The sequence below is a fragment of the Podarcis raffonei genome, chromosome 3 (assembly GCF_027172205.1).
Source record: "Podarcis raffonei isolate rPodRaf1 chromosome 3, rPodRaf1.pri, whole genome shotgun sequence".
NCBI lineage: Eukaryota > Metazoa > Chordata > Lepidosauria > Squamata > Lacertidae > Podarcis > Podarcis raffonei.
The window spans coordinates 79,251,802-79,271,362 of NC_070604.1; the positions used below are offsets into that span (position 1 = coordinate 79,251,802).

At 40.8% G+C, this 19,561-nt stretch overlaps 1 protein-coding gene across 19 annotated transcripts in view; it reads left to right on the top strand.

Moving 5' to 3' along the window:
* The window catches only part of RYR2 (ryanodine receptor 2), a 252,769-nt gene that overhangs the window by 66,528 nt on the left and 166,680 nt on the right, over positions 1-19,561 (top strand). For 10 of the 19 annotated variants that reach the window (XM_053382608.1, XM_053382613.1, XM_053382616.1 and 7 more), the window contains 5 exons: positions 3,410-3,484; positions 5,022-5,100; positions 6,300-6,412; positions 9,425-9,524; positions 10,602-10,698. In XM_053382608.1, the coding sequence (XP_053238583.1) occupies positions 3,410-3,484; positions 5,022-5,100; positions 6,300-6,412; positions 9,425-9,524; positions 10,602-10,698 (464 nt within the window). Of the gene's footprint in view, positions 1-3,409; positions 3,485-5,021; positions 5,101-5,438; positions 5,463-6,299; positions 6,413-9,424; positions 9,525-10,601; positions 10,699-19,561 lie in introns of all 19 variants that reach the window. The other 9 variants (XR_008329619.1, XM_053382604.1, XM_053382607.1 and 6 more) reach the window with 1 other exon arrangement.

Consider the following 19,561-nt stretch of genomic DNA (forward strand, 5'->3'; position numbering starts at 1 on the left):
GTTTCCCACGCAGCCTCAAGCTATATCAGGCACCTGTAATCTCTGTTTTGCCCTATGCTTCACCCTACGTGTCCTTGGAGTCAAGCGGGGAGGCAAGCTTGTCACAGGAGGAGGGCAGACTCCTGGGATTCTCCTGCAGCCTCTTGCCTCCCTCCTCTTCTTCAGCCTCTGAGCTGCTCCCTGTCTGAGCTGCTCCCTGTCACAGGCTCTCCTTGCTCACTAAAGCCTGTTGCTTCTTCAGCACCCAACCTTTCCTCCCTACATTCTCCCCCAACCTCTCCTTGGTGTCCCACCACCAATCCTTGGGCTCTGAGCCTTTCTTTTTTGGGGGTTCCCCAGCTGGTACCTCCCACCACTGCTCGTCATCTAGTCAGCCCTCTTTGTAGCTCAGTGATGCAGTGTAGAGGACCCATTCCCTCTCTACCTATCGATTTTGTGTGCATGCACACACATACACACTTGTTTATCTCTTCTTGTTGAGCGTGTGTGCTTGCCTGCCTGCCTGCGTGTGTGTGTTGAATGTGTGTGTGTGTGCATGTGAGCGGAGTGTATTGGCCATGCCTGCTGCTGACATGCAGATTATGGAGTGGTGGTCAACTCATTGTGGCCCTTGGGCCGAGGAAAGTTAACTAGACCTGATTTAGTGCCTTATGAAGGAGACTTTGACCAAGGCTTCTCCACAGAATCTTAGCAGACATGAAAAATTCTGTTCAGAGTGATAGTCCTGGTAATATGGGTGCTCAGATTATATCAAGCTTTGTAGGACAAAATCAGCACTGACTAATAATACCTTTGAAATATTTTATGATTTTTCTCTCAGTCCAGCCTCTCTGGATATTTCACCTCCAGGTGTTCTTGTTATGGACCTGTCTCTTGTACCATACACATGAATGGCACTAAATGAATAGATAATCAGTTTGTTACTTGCATAGTGCCCTCCAGGTACATGCTGCTTGAAAAAGAATGAAGAGCAAGTCTGTACCCTGAGGGTCTTACTATTTAGATAACAAATATAGGGGAGACATCATAGCAAGAAGTAAATGAAGGCAAGGGGTAGACAAGGGAATAATATATTGTTTTTTCAGCTATATGTATTTAGTCTTAGTTGCTGGAGGGCATGGGGACAAGGAAGTTGTCCCAAAGGCTTCAAGAAAAGGGTTTGCTTTGAAGAAGGATTTGAAGTCAGCAAGAGAAGTGACATCATGAAGGTGATATGGGAGGCAGACACTAAGTGCCTTTGAGGGTCCCTTCTGCAATCTCTGTTCAAGAGCGAATGTAGTTAATGCAAGAAAGAAAGTGGATGAGAGTTCTTTTAAAATCACATGTTTTATAAACCTTCCATTGTATGTTTTACAACTGCTCCCATGATTCCCCCCCATTAAGCCCAATACTGTACTTTTTTATTTTTTGCAAGTGATGGAAAAGAGCAGCTGATGATAGAAATGCTGTCTCAGCAGCAAAGATAAATATTTATATTTTATATTCAAGGCTACACTGTCAGTATCAATGCAGGAATGTATTATCAATTTATTGAGGAATTACTGAATTATTTTTTTAAAATGCATATATGCTAAGCTTTCTGTAGCTGGGAAAGTAGACCATATATTTTGTGTCGAATATGTTAATCAAGATACCCAATTTATCATCTTCAGTATGCTTCTAGCTATATGTTCAGTCATTCGCCAGCAAATCAATAGCTTTAAAATCAGGAGCATTTATCATCGTGTTGCCATAAATGATTGTGAGATGATTATCAATGAATTTAGTCTCTGGAATAGAGGCTATAAAATATCCCCTTATTAATGAAATGTATGCAGGCATCTCATTTAGATGATTTATTCAAGGCTTCTCTTGCCTTTATTTTGCTTGCATGAGCTACAGCTATAAAGCAATTCCCCCCTCTTCCTCTCTCCTCACCTGGTTTTGCATGTATAGTTGATGGTGACAGATTCCATATACATTCTAGCTTTTGCACTGTCTGTCACCCACTGTTGAGAGTTCCATCTCCTATTAAATGTTATCTTAGCAGAGAGAACAAGTCTGTTTATCACCAACTTTTAAAGTATCCTGAATCCTGATGCCTAGTGCAAAATTGCTTTAAATTATTGCCCCCTGTGTTGAATTATTTTACTTGAGATGGTTGTGAGTTTATACTGTATAGCTATATGTATGGGGTGGACATTCTATGGCATGCACTGATAGGATTCTGGAATTTATTTTTTTCCCATGTTAGGTAAGAGATGTTCAGCAAATTCCAAGGCTAGGCCATTTCATTGTAAAAGTACATTGCCTTTGTGGGCTTATTGCAGAGATCATAAAATATTGCTGAAATGAGGTTCCCATAAGTTTTTTTAAAAAAGTTACTTCTGCTCTCCTAAATGCGGCTAGGGCAGCACACAAACGTGGGCGTGTTGTTCTGCCATGCCCAGTGCTTTTTTTCTGGGGGGACGCAGGGGTACACATAACCCTAAACATTTCGTGAATCTAAGTTTGGCCTCATTGAGGGGAAGTATTTCAATATGAGTAGGAAAATTAGAGTAGCCCTAAACGTTTTTAAGAAAAAAAGCACTGGCCATGCGCAATACAAAACCTGAGGGTAGGGGAAATGAAAAATAGGTGTTTGACCCTTGGTGTTCAACACAATGAACTACAGTCCAGTAGACTGCATAGGCATTCCGGTTGCACAAATGGTAATGGAATAGCGTAGTGGAACACTGTCCAGGTCATGAAAGAGCAGCTGCTTCAGAAGTCCATCTTGCATCAAGAATTACTACATATTCTAGCCTACCAGAAGGGGTGGAATGGTTGTGCTACAATTTAGTAAGAACAGACTGGCAAGGAGGTCTCTTGCCTAACAGGCTTTGCTGTTGTCTATTATTTTCTGGCAATTATATTTACATCTTAATAGATGGAGCCAATACTGTCACACACCCACACAAACCCCTATCTCTGTCTGTCTGTCTGTCTGTCTGTCTGTCTGTCTATCTATCTATCTATCTATCTATCTATCTATCTATCTGTATGTATGTCTATCTATCTATCTTACATCTAAGAAAATTTATATTGAATGCTTGATAAATCTATTTTTTTACAAGTCATTTGCTGTAAGTTGTAGAGCATGTGTTTTGCATGCAGAAGATCCCAGCTTCAACACTTAGTGTCTCCAGGTGTGGCTGAGAATGACCTCTGTCTGAAACCCTGGGAGCTGCTGCCTGTCAGTGTAGGGAATATTCAGCTACACAGACCAGTGGTGTGTAAGGCAACATCCTAAGTTTGTGTGTTCCTAATACACACACACACTACTATTTTGACCCCTCACAATAGGGGCAATGGGCGAATCAAGATTTCCTTATAATAGAAAAGAACAATTTCATGCCAACATGCTAATGAATCCCTTTTATTCATGCAGACTGCTCAAGGTGGTGGCCATCGAACGCTCCTCTATGGACATGCAATATTGCTGCGCCATTCATACAGTGGTATGGTATGTATGCTGATGATAACGTCTTCTTTCGAGGCATCAAAATTAGAGGGCTGCAGTTGATGGTTGATGGGAAAAACTATATGTAATTGTCATAGAGATTATACTCTGTATGTGTGGTAGCAGGGAATTCTGTGGCTATTCCGTTCCAGTGCAGTCATCTGTGTTAGCTATAATGCCCCCTGCATTATGGAATACATTCCCAGAGGAGGTGAGGCAGATATCAACGCTGTATGAATTTCAGCATGCTGTGAAGATATTTTCATTTCAACAAGCATCCTGTGAATGCTGGGGTTTTTTTATCACGTCACTTTTTGATAGTCAACTATTTTATGTATGATACAGATCCTGTATTTTATTTTGTTGTAAATAATATATTGGTAAATATTTTAAATAAGTCAGTAAAAACCTGCACAAATGAAATCCTGAAGAATTGCATCCAAGAGATTATCACAGTTGTTACCAATTCACTTTCAATAATAGTTTCATTGTTGTAAACCACATGGATATTTTTTAATGAAATAGTGGTATACAATTTTTTTTTGTAAATAAAAATAACAAATACAAAGGATGAGATTCACCTGACGAACCCTATCAGTGGAAGCCATGCACAGGGTCTTCTACTTTTGCAATGGGGTTGTTCCCTTGGTGTGCTCCCAAAATTAACTCTGGGGTGAGGGAACGGAATGGGGGGATAATTTTATTTGGGAAGCTAATGTGCTTGTGCAGACGGAACATTTGTAACAGTACGGTATTGGATTTCACTCCTACCGTTTATTTCTTTTGAATCTATTATACTTCATCTGTAGTCTATACTCAACCTTAGAAATTTGGGGGTTCATGGGTAACATCTCTGATATTTATATGCTGCTTTTCAGGCAGGCAAACATTAAAAATGTTAAAACAGTAAGCTTCAATTAAGATGGTTGAAGAAAAACAGCAAGGCAAGCTGCAAGCTCCTCCCCTCAGTGCAAGGTGGTTCTTAGGTAGCCCTAGGAGGAAGAGAGGTCACCTCAGTTGGAACACTTTGAGCAAGATGATGGATCAACTCTATTCTTATTGCCAGCCTCTATCTCCCTTTTTTGTAATGTGTAATGTTGTTGCCTTATTTTATTTAACAAGTTGACACTGTGAAAGTAAGCATTTGCATTTTCCTTTAAACTGGAATTTACAAGGGTTTCCCTCAGAATGCGGCATGTTCCCTACCTTCAGGAAAAAGCAATGTCTTCTCACATTTGGGCTTCTTTCTTGCAGCATCTCTCTCCTACTTTCTCCTGCTTTCAGGCTTTGTGGTTTTGCTATGTCTCTCACATATAGCAGTTGTTATTCACACACAGCAGCCTTGAGTTCTGAGTCTATCTCTCTGTTTATGCTGGCACTCTATATGTAAAAATGTCCCCTTAGAATAGCCCTTGCTCCCTTCTGGCAAGCCCATATCTACAGCTGCTCCATCTCCCTCACAGTATTATATAGCAAAGTAATTATATGTATAAATTGAATAAGGAGCATAAAACTAGTTTTTCTTTTCCTTGTTTCTTAGTACCTGTGTTGTCTCTCCACCTCAAGAACATCAATGGACAAACTGGCATTTGATGTAGGCTTGCAAGAAGATACCACAGGTAAACAATAGCTTTGCAAAAAACTGCACATTCTTTTATATGGCAGCAAGTTGAAATGGGTTTAAATTTCCAACAGAAACTTACAGTATTATACAACTAACAGCATTTGTTTGTATGTTCCAATAGACTTTAGAATATTATATGTTCCCCTTTTTTTTTTACCTCACAAATGCCTAGTTCCTTTCCTGTTAAAAATATATGTGAGCATACAAACACTGTAAGTTATTTATTATTTGGAATCCCTAGTGAATCTTTCAACTGAGACTGGTTTTGACTTTCTTCTGTTCAGATAGTGTTCTGCTTGCAATTTTAAAGCTAATTCATTCAATATTTTATAGGGCAGTGGAGACCATCTCTCCAAGGTGAATTTAGTTGCATGTTTCTTATTATCAGCTTTGTGAGAATGCATATTTTAAAGACTATATCCATTCTACAGAAAAGGAGAGTGTGTGCCTATCACAGTTTGATTTTAACAGCAACATTTCTAGAACTATTCATTTAACACTCTTATTTAACACTCACAGTGTGGCAGTTGCTATTTTTTGCTTTGCAGACTCTTCTTTTGTTGACAGGAGTGAACAAAATCATTTGATTATATGCAGATATCACACTTCTGCAATCTTTAAGTGGTGTGGACTACCACCAAGTGTAGAATAGAAGTCCCATCCTAACCATTTCATAGAGCCGGCTTCATATTCCGTATTCTCAAAAATACAGTTTTAAAAGGAGGTCAGAGACAAAAATTAATCGTTAACGTAACAGCTGAAAATTAACTGTGGAGGAGCAATGGAGTCTTTAATATGAACTTGTCTCAGGGTATGGTCTAAAGGTGCAGTAGACCCACAACTTGCTGAAGGTGAGCAGGTCTGCATCTGGTCAGTGCCTGAATGGATGATTATCTGGTAACCAGGTTTATACTGCCTTGGATTCCATGATGGAAAAAGGCAGGATACAAATGTACTTAAATAAGTAAAACTGTCAGCAGGCTAGCCATTTACTTTTGGGGAGCTATTGAACTAAAATAATACTTATTAGTACAAAATTGCGATCCCTTGTTCATTCTTCAGCAAAGTATGTCCAAATCATGACAAGTCACTGCATCCCAAAACCACAATTAGATGCAAAAATAGAAACAATGTATAACAAGGTGCTTTTTACATTCTTCTGCCCATCTTTTCCATTAATCACTGGTAATGCAGGTGAGGCATGCTGGTGGACAATACACCCTGCTTCCAAACAGCGTTCTGAAGGAGAGAAAGTACGTGTTGGGGATGATCTCATCCTAGTTAGTGTCTCATCAGAAAGGTACTTGGTAAGTGAAGTATGTTCTGAGTATAATAATTGCATGGTACTTAACAAAGCTTAGTGAGACAGACTCTAATTTTTAGACCATGTTTCTGATGTGGCATTGGATCTGAAAGTCAATACATACATGTTTAATGTTTTATTGTGTTTTTGTATATGCTGGAAGTCACCCAGCCAGATGAGAGGAGTACAAATAATCAAAATTATTATTATGACGTATTAGTCATTGACCTGGTTCATATGGCATGAAAATGTGTGGGCTCTTAGCGAGGAGCTCACTACCGTGCCATACACAGAAACAGTTCTGGTCACCTCACCTCCAAAGATATTGTGGAGTTGAAAAAGGTCCATAAAAGTCCAACAAAATGATCAAGGAGATGAAAAACTCCCTTTTAGAGAAAGGCTACAACATGTGTGGTGCAGAGCAAGTAGAAGTTCTTCACCCTCTCTCATAACACTAGAACTCGTGAAGATCCAATGAAGCTGAATGTTGAAAGATTCAAGACAGACAAAAGAAAGTACTTCTTCATAAACCACATAGTTAAACTATGGAATTCACTCTTACAGTGCATAGTGGTTACCACCAATTTGGGTGGTTTTTAAAAGATTAGGCAAATTTATGATGATTCAGGTTATCAACGGCTGCTGGTCGTCATTGCTGTGTTCTGCCTTCAATGTTTGAGGTGGTATGCCTCTAAAATACCCATTGCTGGGAATGGCAGGTGCAGAGAACACTGCTGCACTCATGTCCTGCTTGTCAGTTTCCCATGGGCATGCGGTTGGTCACTGTGACAACAGGATGCTGCACTAGGTGGCCCTTTGGCCAGATCCAATGGGGCTCTTGTCTTCTTAGTAAAGAACACAAAGGCAGATGAAAATAATGCAGTTACCTATTACCATTAGGTCAAATGCTAAAACACATGGTTTATTTATAAAAAAACATGTATTCTCCAGCCTTGTCTCTGCGCACCAATCAGAGCATGAGTTTATTTTACATAGGGGGAGGGGGTGTAACAGGAACATATGGGACGGGAAGTAAATTCTTCTCACAATGCACTCAGAATGTCTCATCAGTATTTGCACTGAATTCTGATTTTGCTACAAAATACTAGCTGCTTAAAGCTGTTGCCTATTTTAGTAGTAATGACGGTTGCAAAGGCATAGTCCTGGCTTATAACTGCGCATATACATACATACATACATACATACATACATACATGCCCACATGCCCGCCCACCCACCATATTTCTCTTACTGTAATTTGTTTTAAACTGTTTTTACCATTGTGTTTAAATTGTTAAATTGTTTAACCTGACCTGGGACTTTAGACTGAAGAGTGGGCAATTGATGATGATAATAATAATATAGTACACCCTGGTAAATTGAAAGATAATTGGCTTCTGGCTATACAAAAAAACAGTAGGGGTTCCAAGTGGTGTCTGCTTATACTCCTGGGGGCCTCATGAGTTAAGATGGGCAAGACTGGATTGATATTCAACAACTTGGTGCACCATACTATGACAGCTTTTCTAGGGAAGAACCCTGACTTCTTTCTGACATGGCATGGAAATGGAAGTGACATCAGCAGGACAGAGGACAGGAAGCTGGCACGTTGTCTGCTGATCAAGACCTCTGAACTGGAAAATAAACACATTGCTGATTCCTCATTGTCAGAAAGATATAAGTGGCACAGTTAGTTTGTGTGTCAGTCCTGCACACCACGAAGTGTACAGAGTTAGCATCAACAGAGGATAGTTGAGAAGTAATATTAATCTGAATCTGGTGCTTCCTATCAGTTGCCTAGGGCAAAGCATGTCTTTTAGCAGAAATTTTGATTCATGTAACCCCAGCTTCAAAGAAAAATGCTGTCAGAAAGCTATTACTTGCAGCATGAATTCAGTGATTACTCAGTATTTTCTGATTCACTGACAGTTGCATCAAGCCAGAGACCTGAAGAAATTAAGGTTTGAGCTTGAATGCAGGTGACTTGCTGCTGCAGAGACGTTTGAGTGACTTTTGGCTTCATAGGTTGTTGTTTCAATTTAGAAACTCCAGTGTGGATGCAGAGAGGGTTTGTGGTGTTTATACACAGCTCCTTGTGAGCAGGATTGTCCAGTTCTTATCAATATGTAAGGAAACTTCCCTGTGCAGAGCATTGTCTAGTAGTGTAGAGAACTGTGTAGCACTGTTGATGTGTGCATGGTTAATTAGAACCCCAATGATATTTTCATCAATTTCAATTTGTTATTAATTTCAAAGTCTTCTTTTTTCTTTCTGCATATGAATAGTGAGATAAAATTCACAGTAATAGAAATAATAAAGCAATATCAAGAGTTGCAAGCTGGAGGGTCAACATCTTTGTAAGTGGCTTGGATGAAGGAATTGAGGGGACGCTCATAAAATTTGCAGATGACACCAAACTGGGAGGGGTAGCCAATGCCACAGAATACAGAATCAGAATTCAGTATGACTTTAACAGATTGGAGAACTGGACCCAAACTAACAAAATAAATTTCAATAGGAACAAATGTAAGGTTCTCCCCTGAGGCAGGAAGAACCAGATGCACAAATATAAGATGAAGGACACCTGGCTTGCCAGTAATACATGTGAAAGTGATCTAGTGGTCTTAGTAGACCACAAAATACTGGGGGTGGGGGCCAGGTAAGCCCCGCCCTGGATAATTGATGACATGACATGGTGCATGCACACCATTTTAACAGCAATTCTTATCAACTGGGGGGGGCCCTGCCCCATCAAGTATTTTATGGGGACGACGACGAAGGGACTTTGGCCTCTAGGGTTTGGCTTTTAAGTCTGAGTGCCACAATTTAAGAAGGATATTGAGAAGCTGGAACATGTGCAGAGGCTGGTGACTAAGATGGGTAGGGAGAAGAGAGGAAGGGGAAGTCTTGTTGCACAAGTTGAAATCTACTTGTATGATATTTGATAAATACAGGTTCTTGTATATTCTTGTAGTATAGTTTAATAATTAGCTCTCTCTTTCTCCTATGTTTGCAGCATTTGTCTTATGGTAATGGCAGCTTGCGAGTTGACGCAGCCTTTCAGCAGACACTGTGGAGTGTAGCCCCCATCAGTTCAGGAAGTGAAGCAGCTCAAGGTAATATTGATAACATAATAATGCTAATGCTAATTGGACTATCAGTTAGCTGTTTCAATAATAATGGCCTGCAGATAATTGCTGTATTGAACAAGTATTTCAGGACCTTTATATTATTTTATTTAGGGATTGGAGGGAAGTGAGACAGATGTCATGCCGCATGTCATAAAATGAGTCCTACTCAAGGACACTTGATTTTATAATGTGCAAAATGAATAAATAATGAGAGGGAATGCGCTGGATGATAGGCAGGTGGTTGTGTTGGCTTTTGATTTTTCTGGCATTCTCTTAGCCACCCACTCCCAACTCGTTCGTCATCTTGCTTAGTGTCTGCTTTTTTACATGTCACAAAAATCAGTACTAGGGGAGTGCACATTAGTGCTGACTTACAATATATCTGATTTCACTGGTGTGTAAAAATACCTTGGGGAAACCATGGATTCCTGGTTTGTCAGATAGCTTTTACTATTATTATATTTAATGAAGTCTGCACTGAATCATAATTATGCTGTTAAAAGCTCTTATTTCTGTTTTGTGCGTGATCTGGTAGTAGCTTTTATTGAAAGCAAATAATCTTTATAGATTTTATCATACATTTACATTTCAATAATGTAATGTAAACACAATAGTGTTTCAGATTATTCTCTCCAAGAGTATGCAAGGCTTAAATCTTGATTAGTGCTGTTAAAAGATGGCTACTTTCCCCAGTAGCCTTGTTAAAAAGCAGGAAATCTGACTTTTGACACATAGACCGATGAGTGCTGTCTTTTAACAGATCACTTACTGCACTTATTATTCTAGACATGACTTCAGATAGTGCCTGCAAAACCTTGCATGTGCACAGGGCACCCACAGGCTTAGTAAGTAGTGAATCCATTACTTCTATTCTTACTATAGCCCTTTTAACACCAAATAAAACTAAAAAAACCTAAAACTAAAACAACTAGGAGACAGGGGTGCGGATTTAAAACCAGTACTATCGGGATTCTTTGAAATTGAATGGAAGTAGATATTTGCAGATTTTGGGCTTGGATTAATCCTAAAACACATAATGTTTGCCACCCCCCCCAATTATAGGTTACCTGATAGGAGGTGATGTACTGCGGTTGTTACATGGTCACATGGATGAATGTTTGACTGTTCCTTCAGGAGAGCATGGAGAAGAGCAAAGAAGGTAAATTTTATGATGGGAGGGGGAAAAGATGGTCTTGACAGGATACTGTGGACTGGGCCACTTGGTGTTCTGAAAAGGAACCAGCAAGAGAACTGCTGCACTTATCACTCCCTAAGCCCCATAGCTCTAGGAAAGGGGCTATGTCACAGGCCCCATGAAGTGGGGAGACTCTTATTAGCAACTGACCAAGTGCATTGAGACCAGACTGACCCCTTGTCTATAGCTGATGTCACTGGGTAAAATGCCAGCATGAAAAAAGTAAAGTAGAAGGAACTGTTACTGCTCTGCTATCCTCTGGGAATTTGGGACTGTATTGCCTGGGGAAGTAAGTGTGAGATTGACCAAAGTCTAATAAAGCTAGGCTTTTGCCAAGCTTGTCTTCATTTGGGGCTCACATTTGAGCATATTCCCCTCATGGAATCCGTGGATCATGGAGCATTATTCATTGTGCCACTTCCTGAGGACAGTCCCACAAACAGAACAAGCAAATAAATTCATAGGCTGGAATACTAATAGTGCAATCCTATATACTTGTCCTCAGAAGTAAGTCCCATTGAGTTCAGTAGGGCTTAATTCCAGGTAAGTAAGTATAGGATTGCAGCTTTAGTCATTATTTTTTTTTAAAGCTGTACAGGTTGCAGTCTTGGTTACTCAAAAGCCTTCATTATACTTCCTTGCTATATTTAGTTAAAATTGTTTGAGGACTTAAATCTGTTCAAGGGTTTATGGTCAAAGCACATGGCAAATCACCTGCTTTGCATATTGGGTTCAATTCCCAGTATTTCCAGTTGAGAAGGACCTTAACTAGAAGAGCTGGGATCTTGGAAGAGACTTTGCCCAAGATCTTGGAAGCTATTGCCAAAGTACCAAAATACGGGAACTTCTTATGACCCTGTTCCCAAATCTAAATGTAACATCCTTTTAGACCATAAGCATGAATGGAAATCTTAGTTCTTGTTTTGAGCGGTTGTTCTGTAACAGTGAGTGTCAACAACAGTGTAGATTAAGAAGATACATGGTGGATTTTGCAAATACTTTTCTTGAAAATTGAGTCTGATCCTACATGGGCTTCACAATAAGAGGACCCACTGAAGTGAATAAAGCTTGCTTTAGCCAAAGGCTTGTGGAATTGGTATTTTTGATACTTTCGTTTATTGAGAATAGAAGTGTCATTTTATTATTTTTGTCATTTTTCTGTTGCCCATTGTACCTGGGGCTTGCCTAAGGGGTTACTAATGCAGAGAGAAAGAGAGAGACCAGAGAGAGAATACTCTAGCAGCTCCTCTGTCACTTTATATGGAATCTAGAGGGAGAATAATGATTATGTGTCACCGTGTTTGGAGCTGGAGCAGAGTCACTACAGGGGGAGAAAATGTTTTTTACAAGAACATAGAGATACCTTTTCTCTCACTTTCCACATCCTACTCTAATGAGATTAATTAAGCTCATTTATTTATTAATGGAACTTTTAGACCAAACTTCATTACAAAGAATCAAAGAATGGTTACCAGCATGTTATAAAACACACTGGAAAATCACCACCACCATAACCACTACCACCGCCACTGCCACCCATTGGTTATAAGACCATCACCAGTATCCTAAAACCTATTGTCAGGGAACTGCCATTGGAGCCAGAGGCGGAGACAAGGCTCCCAAGCGATGCTGGAGAAGGGCCCAGCAGGGAGAGAGGCAGCTCATCGGCTGGGGAAGGAAATCAGCGTAACACCAGGGATAAAGGGGGGCAGATGGGGGAATCGGCGAGGGGGCTCCAGGACTCCTCGCCGGAGACCAGCGGGGAGAGCATGGGTCCTCTGCTACCCACACCCACCCTGCGCAGAAGACTTCCGCGCAGGGAGAGTAGGCGGAGACTTGGCGTCAAAGAACTTTTGTGCTGGAAGAGGTTCAAGAAACGCCCACTGACGGAGTCTGCTAGCGACTGAAACAGCCACGAAGTGAAGGGCTGTCCAGACAGAAAAGGTTTAACCAGGCAACCTAGCCAGGAGTGGCGGCAACTTATGCACGAGCAACCCCTATAACCATTACACCTATGCTAGCCTGAACTTCAGTCATCAAATGCTCAGGAGAACAAATAGGATTCCAGAAACAGGTGTATATTATTCACCTTCAGGTTCCACAGTTGGGGAACTGTTGCAGAGAAAGCGCAATCCTGTATTGTGGTCCTGAATGCAACAGCTGAAAATGAGACATTAAAAAGGATCTCTTCTGATCCCAATTTTTGGATTTGATATATAGGGAGAGAAGCTAAAACAAATACCTCAGTCCCAGGCCATGCAGGGCTTTATTAATTAGTTGTATCATCTTGAATTTGATCCATATATGTGCCCAGTTCAGACTCCACAAAATGGGTATGATAGGCAGATGTCAGACAGACATTGGGCTTTGCTCTAGTAGCTGCATTCTGCATCACTTTCAGTTTCAAGGGAAGTCCAGTGTATAGCACTGGTTGTTTTTTCCAGAAACAGGCATAGCTGGCATGCCAGCTGAATTTGGAAATAGACACTACTCACCACTGAAACTAGCTAAGCCTCAAGAAACAGTGCTGAGTATCCCTAGACCAGGCTTCCTCAACCTCGACCCTCCCGATGTTTTGAGACTACAATTCCCAGCATCCCTGACCACTGGTCCTGCTAGCTAGGGGTCATGGGAGTTGTAGGCCAAAAACATCTGGAGGGCCGAGGTTGAGGAAGCCTGCCCTAGACTATGAACCTAGTCCTTCAGAGTGAGTGTGGCTTCATGCAGAACAGACCATTCACCCAAATCTGTGACATAGGAACTGCCCACCAGCAGTGCCTCTGTCTTGTCAAGATTCTGTTTCCATGTATTGGTCCTCTTTCAACCCATTACTATTCACAGGTCCTGGTTCTTTGCCAAAACAGCTTCATCTGGTTCAGATGGTGTGGAGAAATAGAGCCGAGTACAGTATCATTTGCAGATTTATTCACTGATAATATCATAAAACACCAGGGCATTGCGCAACAGTAAAACAAAAATCACCCTTAAAAGCAATACATTGCACTACCCCTATCTGTTTACTAGAACCAGGTAATCAACCAGAGTGAGCAAAACCTGGGCAAACAGCCAGATTGAAATTGGCCATGATAGGTCTGTTAAAGATTACAATAAAAGGTGTTATAATTGGGACTTGTGTTGGTTAGTATGACACTGATTAAAGAGTGTTGGAAACACCAATGATGCAGGTTGATGCACCTGCCTCAGGGAACAAAAAATGCAAGAGGTGGTGCCCTGCCCTTCCCACCACTTCCATTACTGCTGGAATATGCCCTCTCTCATTTTGCAAACGCTCTGCCTCTCCTCCGAGTTCAGCTAGAAGGGGCATTCTTGTGTGTGTCATTCTCACTTGTCTTTCCTGCCCCAGGACAGAGAAGACAAGCAGCAATGCTTTGAGAAATGTTCCAGCTTTCAGCAAGGGAGACATTCTAATGGCGGCAGAAACTGTGGTGGGCTGTGTCAGGGGGAGCAGGAGATGGCATGTTCCTCTTTTACCTCAAGGAGAGAAAAAGGACAGGCCAGGTCAGCATTTCTGAGCCAGCAAGGTTAAATGACAATAAATTGGAATTTGGAGGACTGAATGTTCATGTTCCAGCTTGTTTAAGCTGCTATCTCATGTTATCTGTTCCCTATATTTAAAATGGAAGCGATAGTTAAGTGCTTTTCTGAGTTGCTGAATATAAATAGAAGTGCTATATAAATTGGTGGTATAAAAAAATCCATAGAGAAGGAATGTAATTAGTACTCTTCTCATCAAGAAAAGTGAAAATAGATTTCAGGGAATAAAAAAAAGCCCCATTTCCACATGCTTATTTAACTGTAAACAAGTTTAATGGATCCCACTTCAGAGCTGACAAGAAATACCAGGATGGCATGAGAATGGTTTCGGCAATTTAAAATATGTGAACCCTAAATTATTTGAGGCTCAGTTATAGAATGATACCTAACAGTGATTGCTCCTTTAGTTATTGTTCTACAAATTATTTTATGCTATCTCTATTGCTGTCCGTTATTACTCATGGTTGGTTTTAATTATAGCTGTATATTTTAATAATTTTGCTGTAAGTCACCCAGGGAATGTTTAATGATGGACAGCTGTATGCATTTAATAAATAATAATAACACACAAAATGGAAATGCAGCTCCATTGCAAAGCTCTATTACGATCATATCTCTGATGAGTATGGTAGGATGATCAACTCCCTGTTTGAGCAGTTAATGTATCTTCTGTTACTCCCACCTGTTTTTCTATCAGGGAGCAAAAATACATTTTAATTAATTTAGTTCCTGGGCTGCATTTGGTCAGAATTCTCGTTTTAGTCTTCTATAAACACAAGCTATACTTAAACCTTTCCCCTGACAGGGACTCAAGGCGGATAAGAGCAGCTAAAATTTAGGAAAAACCCTAATCATTAAGCAACAATTAAACATTGATAGAATTAAAACCACCTATCTACATACATCCTTCCCTCACCCCTATTAAAACTGGACAGATAATTACAATAAAAACAGCACAGCATCAGCACTTTCATTAAAAGCAGTTTGAACAAGAAAGTACAGTGGTGCCTCGCAAGACGAAATTAATTCGTTCCGCAAGTTTTTTCTTCTTGCGAGTTTTTCGTCTTGCGAAGCACGGTTTCCCATAGGAATGCATTGAAAATCAATCAATGCGTTCCTATGGAAACCGCCTTCAGACCAGGTCCGGGGACACTCTGTCCCCCGACCTCTTCTGAAGGCTGGGGGGGGGGACAAGGGCTTTTCTTCCCACCGCCAGCCTTCAGAAGGCTGTTCTGAAGGCTGGCGGTGGGAAGAAAAGCCCTTCTCCCCACCTCCCACCCCGCAAGCTCTGGGGACAGGAGGGCTTTCCTCCCGACTGCCAGCATTTTAAAAGCCCCCAGGACAGCGGAGACTTCTCCGCTGTCCCGGGGAGATTTTAAAATGCTGGCGGGCGGCAGCGAAGCCTTCGCTGCCGCCCGCCAGCATTTTCAGATTGCCCGGGACAGCGGAGAAGTCTCCGCTGTCCCGAGGAGATTTTAAAATGCTGGCGGGCGGCAGCGAAGCCTTCGCTGCCGCCCGCCAGCATTTTCAGATCGCCCGGGACAGCGGAGAAGTCTCCGCTGTCCCGGGGGCTTTTAAAATGCTGGCGGGCGGCAGCAAAGCGTTCGCTGCCGCCCGCCAGCATTTTCAGATCGCCCGGGACAACGGAGAAGTCTCCGCTGTCCCGGGAAGGCAGGCGGGGGGAGCAAAGACTTTTGCCCCCCGCCGGCCTTCAGACGAGTTCCAGGACCTCTTCTGAAGGCCGGCGGAGATTTCCCTATGGGCTTTCTTCTTGCGAAGCAAGCCCTAGGGAAATTCGTCTTGCGGAACGACTCAAAAACGGAAAACTCTTTCGTCTTGCGAGTTTTTCGTTTTGCGAGGCGTTCGTCTTGCGAGGCACCACTGTATTCACTTGCTGGTGGAAGGAAAGCAAGGAGAGACCCAGTCTAGCTTCTCAAGGAAGGGAGTTACAAAGTCTGGGAGTAGCCATGTTTAATCCTCCCAGGACTCAAGTGATGTTTAACGGAGGATAGGGGAGTCACTTCAAAGAGTAGTTTGGCAAACCCCTCTCTAAAGTGCCTTCCCTCTCTTAAAAGGGACTGGTGGTTGGGGTGAGTTGTGAGGGGAGGAATGGGTGAGGTATAAAGGGAAGGTTGCTGGTTTTGGGTCAGATTCAAAGTTCAAAGTGAGGAGGGGTTGGCTAGGTGTGGGAGAAGGGAAGTTGGCAAAAGAGTTGTTGGGTAGGCTGGGTTGCCAAGTGAAGCATGTGGGGTGGCAGCCCTAGTTAACAGCGCTCATATGTTAGCTTTTCTTGAATTTAAAATGGTGCTAAAAGTTTTGACACTGACAGAAGGATTGCTTAGCTATTTTTTTAAAAAAAATGAAAAGGACAGATCCAAGCCATGAGATTAAACCAAACCTAAATTGACAATAAATCCATGGATTGTTAATGGGTCAAAGTGTAAAATTTATGGTCAAACTGTGTTAAGATAAACTATAGAACAAAATTTGAGAAAGAGGGAAAGTTAATTGAATTAGAATACAAAAAAGGGAGGTGTGAGGAAGTCGAGGAAATAAGTAAATGAAAGATAAAGATATGAAAATATCGGATGTGTGTGTGTTTTTTTATTATATAAATGTTTTTGTATTTAAATGTGTTTTTTGTTTTTTTATTGCTCTGCTGTACTTTTTTATTGTATTCTCTTTTAATTTTGAAGTATTGTAACTTTTTTATTGTTTGTTTTTTCTTTTCTTTTTTGTAATTGTTAAACTTTAATAAATATCATTTTTTTAAAAAATTGACAATAAATCCACCCCATTTTAAAAACGTGCTGCTATGAGGGATAGGCAAACAATAAAGCAGGTTTATAGGGTTCAGAAAAGCACAAGATACCACAACAAGATTTCGTCAACCTGGAGTGCAAAGGTTTATCAGACTAAAATGAATCAATTTTTCTTCCAGCATACTGCATTTGGTTAATGACAGAGAGGCCTTTTTCTGCCTTACTTTGGCAGAAAAAGCCCTCATTTATTAGATACAGGTCATCCACGTCAAAATTAATTGAAATACACTTGATTTCATAACAGTCGTAATGCGTTTAGGCAACATATTTGTCTGTGTTGTCAAACAAAGATGGCTTGCTTGAGAATATTTCTAAGGTACATTCGCTTCGATCAGAATTCATTTTGTCCCACATTTCTGATGCCTAATTGTTATGTATTGCTATGTATATGTGTTTTCCTTTTTTTTTTTGACAGTTACAGGTTTCTTTAAGAAATGCAGATTACAGTGGTGCCCCGCAAGACGAATGCCTCGCAAGACGAAAAACCCGCAAGACGAAAGGGTTTTCCGTTGCGGAGGCGCTTCGCAAGACGAATTTCCCTATGGGCTTGCTTCGCAAGACGAAAACGTCTTGCGAGTCTCGCCATTTCCCCCCCCCGCTTCCCCCCCTTTTTCAAAGGCGCTAAGCCGTTAATAGCCTTTTAACAGCTTAGCCACTAAGCCTTTAATAGCCGCTAAGCCGCTAAATCGCTAATAGCGCTAATCCGCTTAGACGCTAATGGGGTTGCTTCGCAAGACGAAAAAACCGCTAGACGAAGAGAATCGCGGAACGGATTCTTTTCGTCTTGTGAGGCACCACTGTATTTTGCACTTGTGCCTGCTTAGATCTAAATACACCTTGCTGAGAAGAAAAGCAAATGGGATCCTGCAGTGATAAATTAATAAAGTGTATAGATTGTTTGGTACATAATTTCAGTGTTACAGGCTTTGAAATAACCTGGGTGGACAGGGGAAGTCATTGGCTGGGGGAGAAACAGCACAATGGTTCTAGCCAGACTAGCTGCTTAAAAGCATGGATTCTTTAATGAGAGGCATGATATTTTTTATAGGGAAAAATTGAAGAAGGTTGTACAGTGGCATAAACCAAAATGTGTGTGAGCTTTAGCCCATCTTCTGAACAACAGAGTGCATGAAAAATTGCTCTTCTGGGTGCACCCTGCCTTTCTGATTTTGAAAGGGCTAAGCAACTTCTCAGTTCAGTTTGGGGACTCAGCTATATTCGTAAAGATAAAGCGCTTTATATGCATTATAACATATGCCAACTAGTTTTCCTTATATGAAGTTTATAACACGTTTAACTGAATTGCTTTTTTGATGTGTCTAGATGCAGCCTGGGTTTCTATTTGTGGGGCACTATAGTATACAGTGAAACCAGTAATTGTGAAGTAATGGGACAGGATTTGATATTCTATCAGATGAGAAACTTTAAAAAGCTTGATTTACAATTCAAGCATACTCTCTGCAAAGTTCCTAAATGGGAATAGTAAGCTGAGAAATAGAAACATATAGCACAGTAGGTCTATAGCATTTGTGACAGCAGTAGCTGTTTCATTTAAGACTACAATAGTGAACCCAGTTGTATGCTCATCAGTTCAATGAATTAGTAGGACAGACATATACACGTAAGAGGAACTGTGTCTTGCCTTAGATGCATTTTATTCAGGCCTTTTTCTTCTGTACTGATAAATAAAAACTTATGTATCTTTTTAAATTATCTGCATTGGAGCCGATGCAGTTCTCTGACAAGCTTTTCCCTCATGGTTATTAATTAGTGCTAGGGGAATATAAAGTAATAATTCAATTTTTATTCCATGTAACTAATTTGTTGTTTTAATTAAATGGAATAGATTCAGTGATCTGGGCTCCTTGTTTAGGTTTAGCCATGGGCAGGCCTTTGCAATTTCCTAATTTACATCACACAAATATGATTTTTTTTTAACCACAACAGAATAAATTTGTAGAAATTTGATTGGGTCTGCTGGGCTCCTGCATACCTGTCCCAGTAGTGTAACTTCATATGTTCAGCAGAAAAGCAAGGAATACGCGTAGGAAGCTTTTAAGATCAAGGAAAATGTTGAGTTGTCTATAGGATTGTAGTGAATTCTCAGCAAATTACCAGTTTCCATACCCTAGTTCAGAAGTGGTTAGCCCAAGAGGTTTTTTTGTGGTCTACTAATACCCCATATTTGTTATTTGAAGAAAAAAATACTGATGGTTCCTATAGGTCTCCTGTTGTGGTGCCATGATGCCTAAAGGTTGTTTTTGTTTTGTTTTGTTTTTACAGCTGTCAACTCCCCTGTTTATCCTTTAAAATAATAATTTAAAAAATCTGACTACTCTCATTAGCACATGTCGTGATGCCTAAAGGTTCTTGTGACCCCTCACTACCCACAAATTTGTCCTTGAATTTTATTTGCCACTCCAGCTTTTACACTCCAGCCATTTCCACAT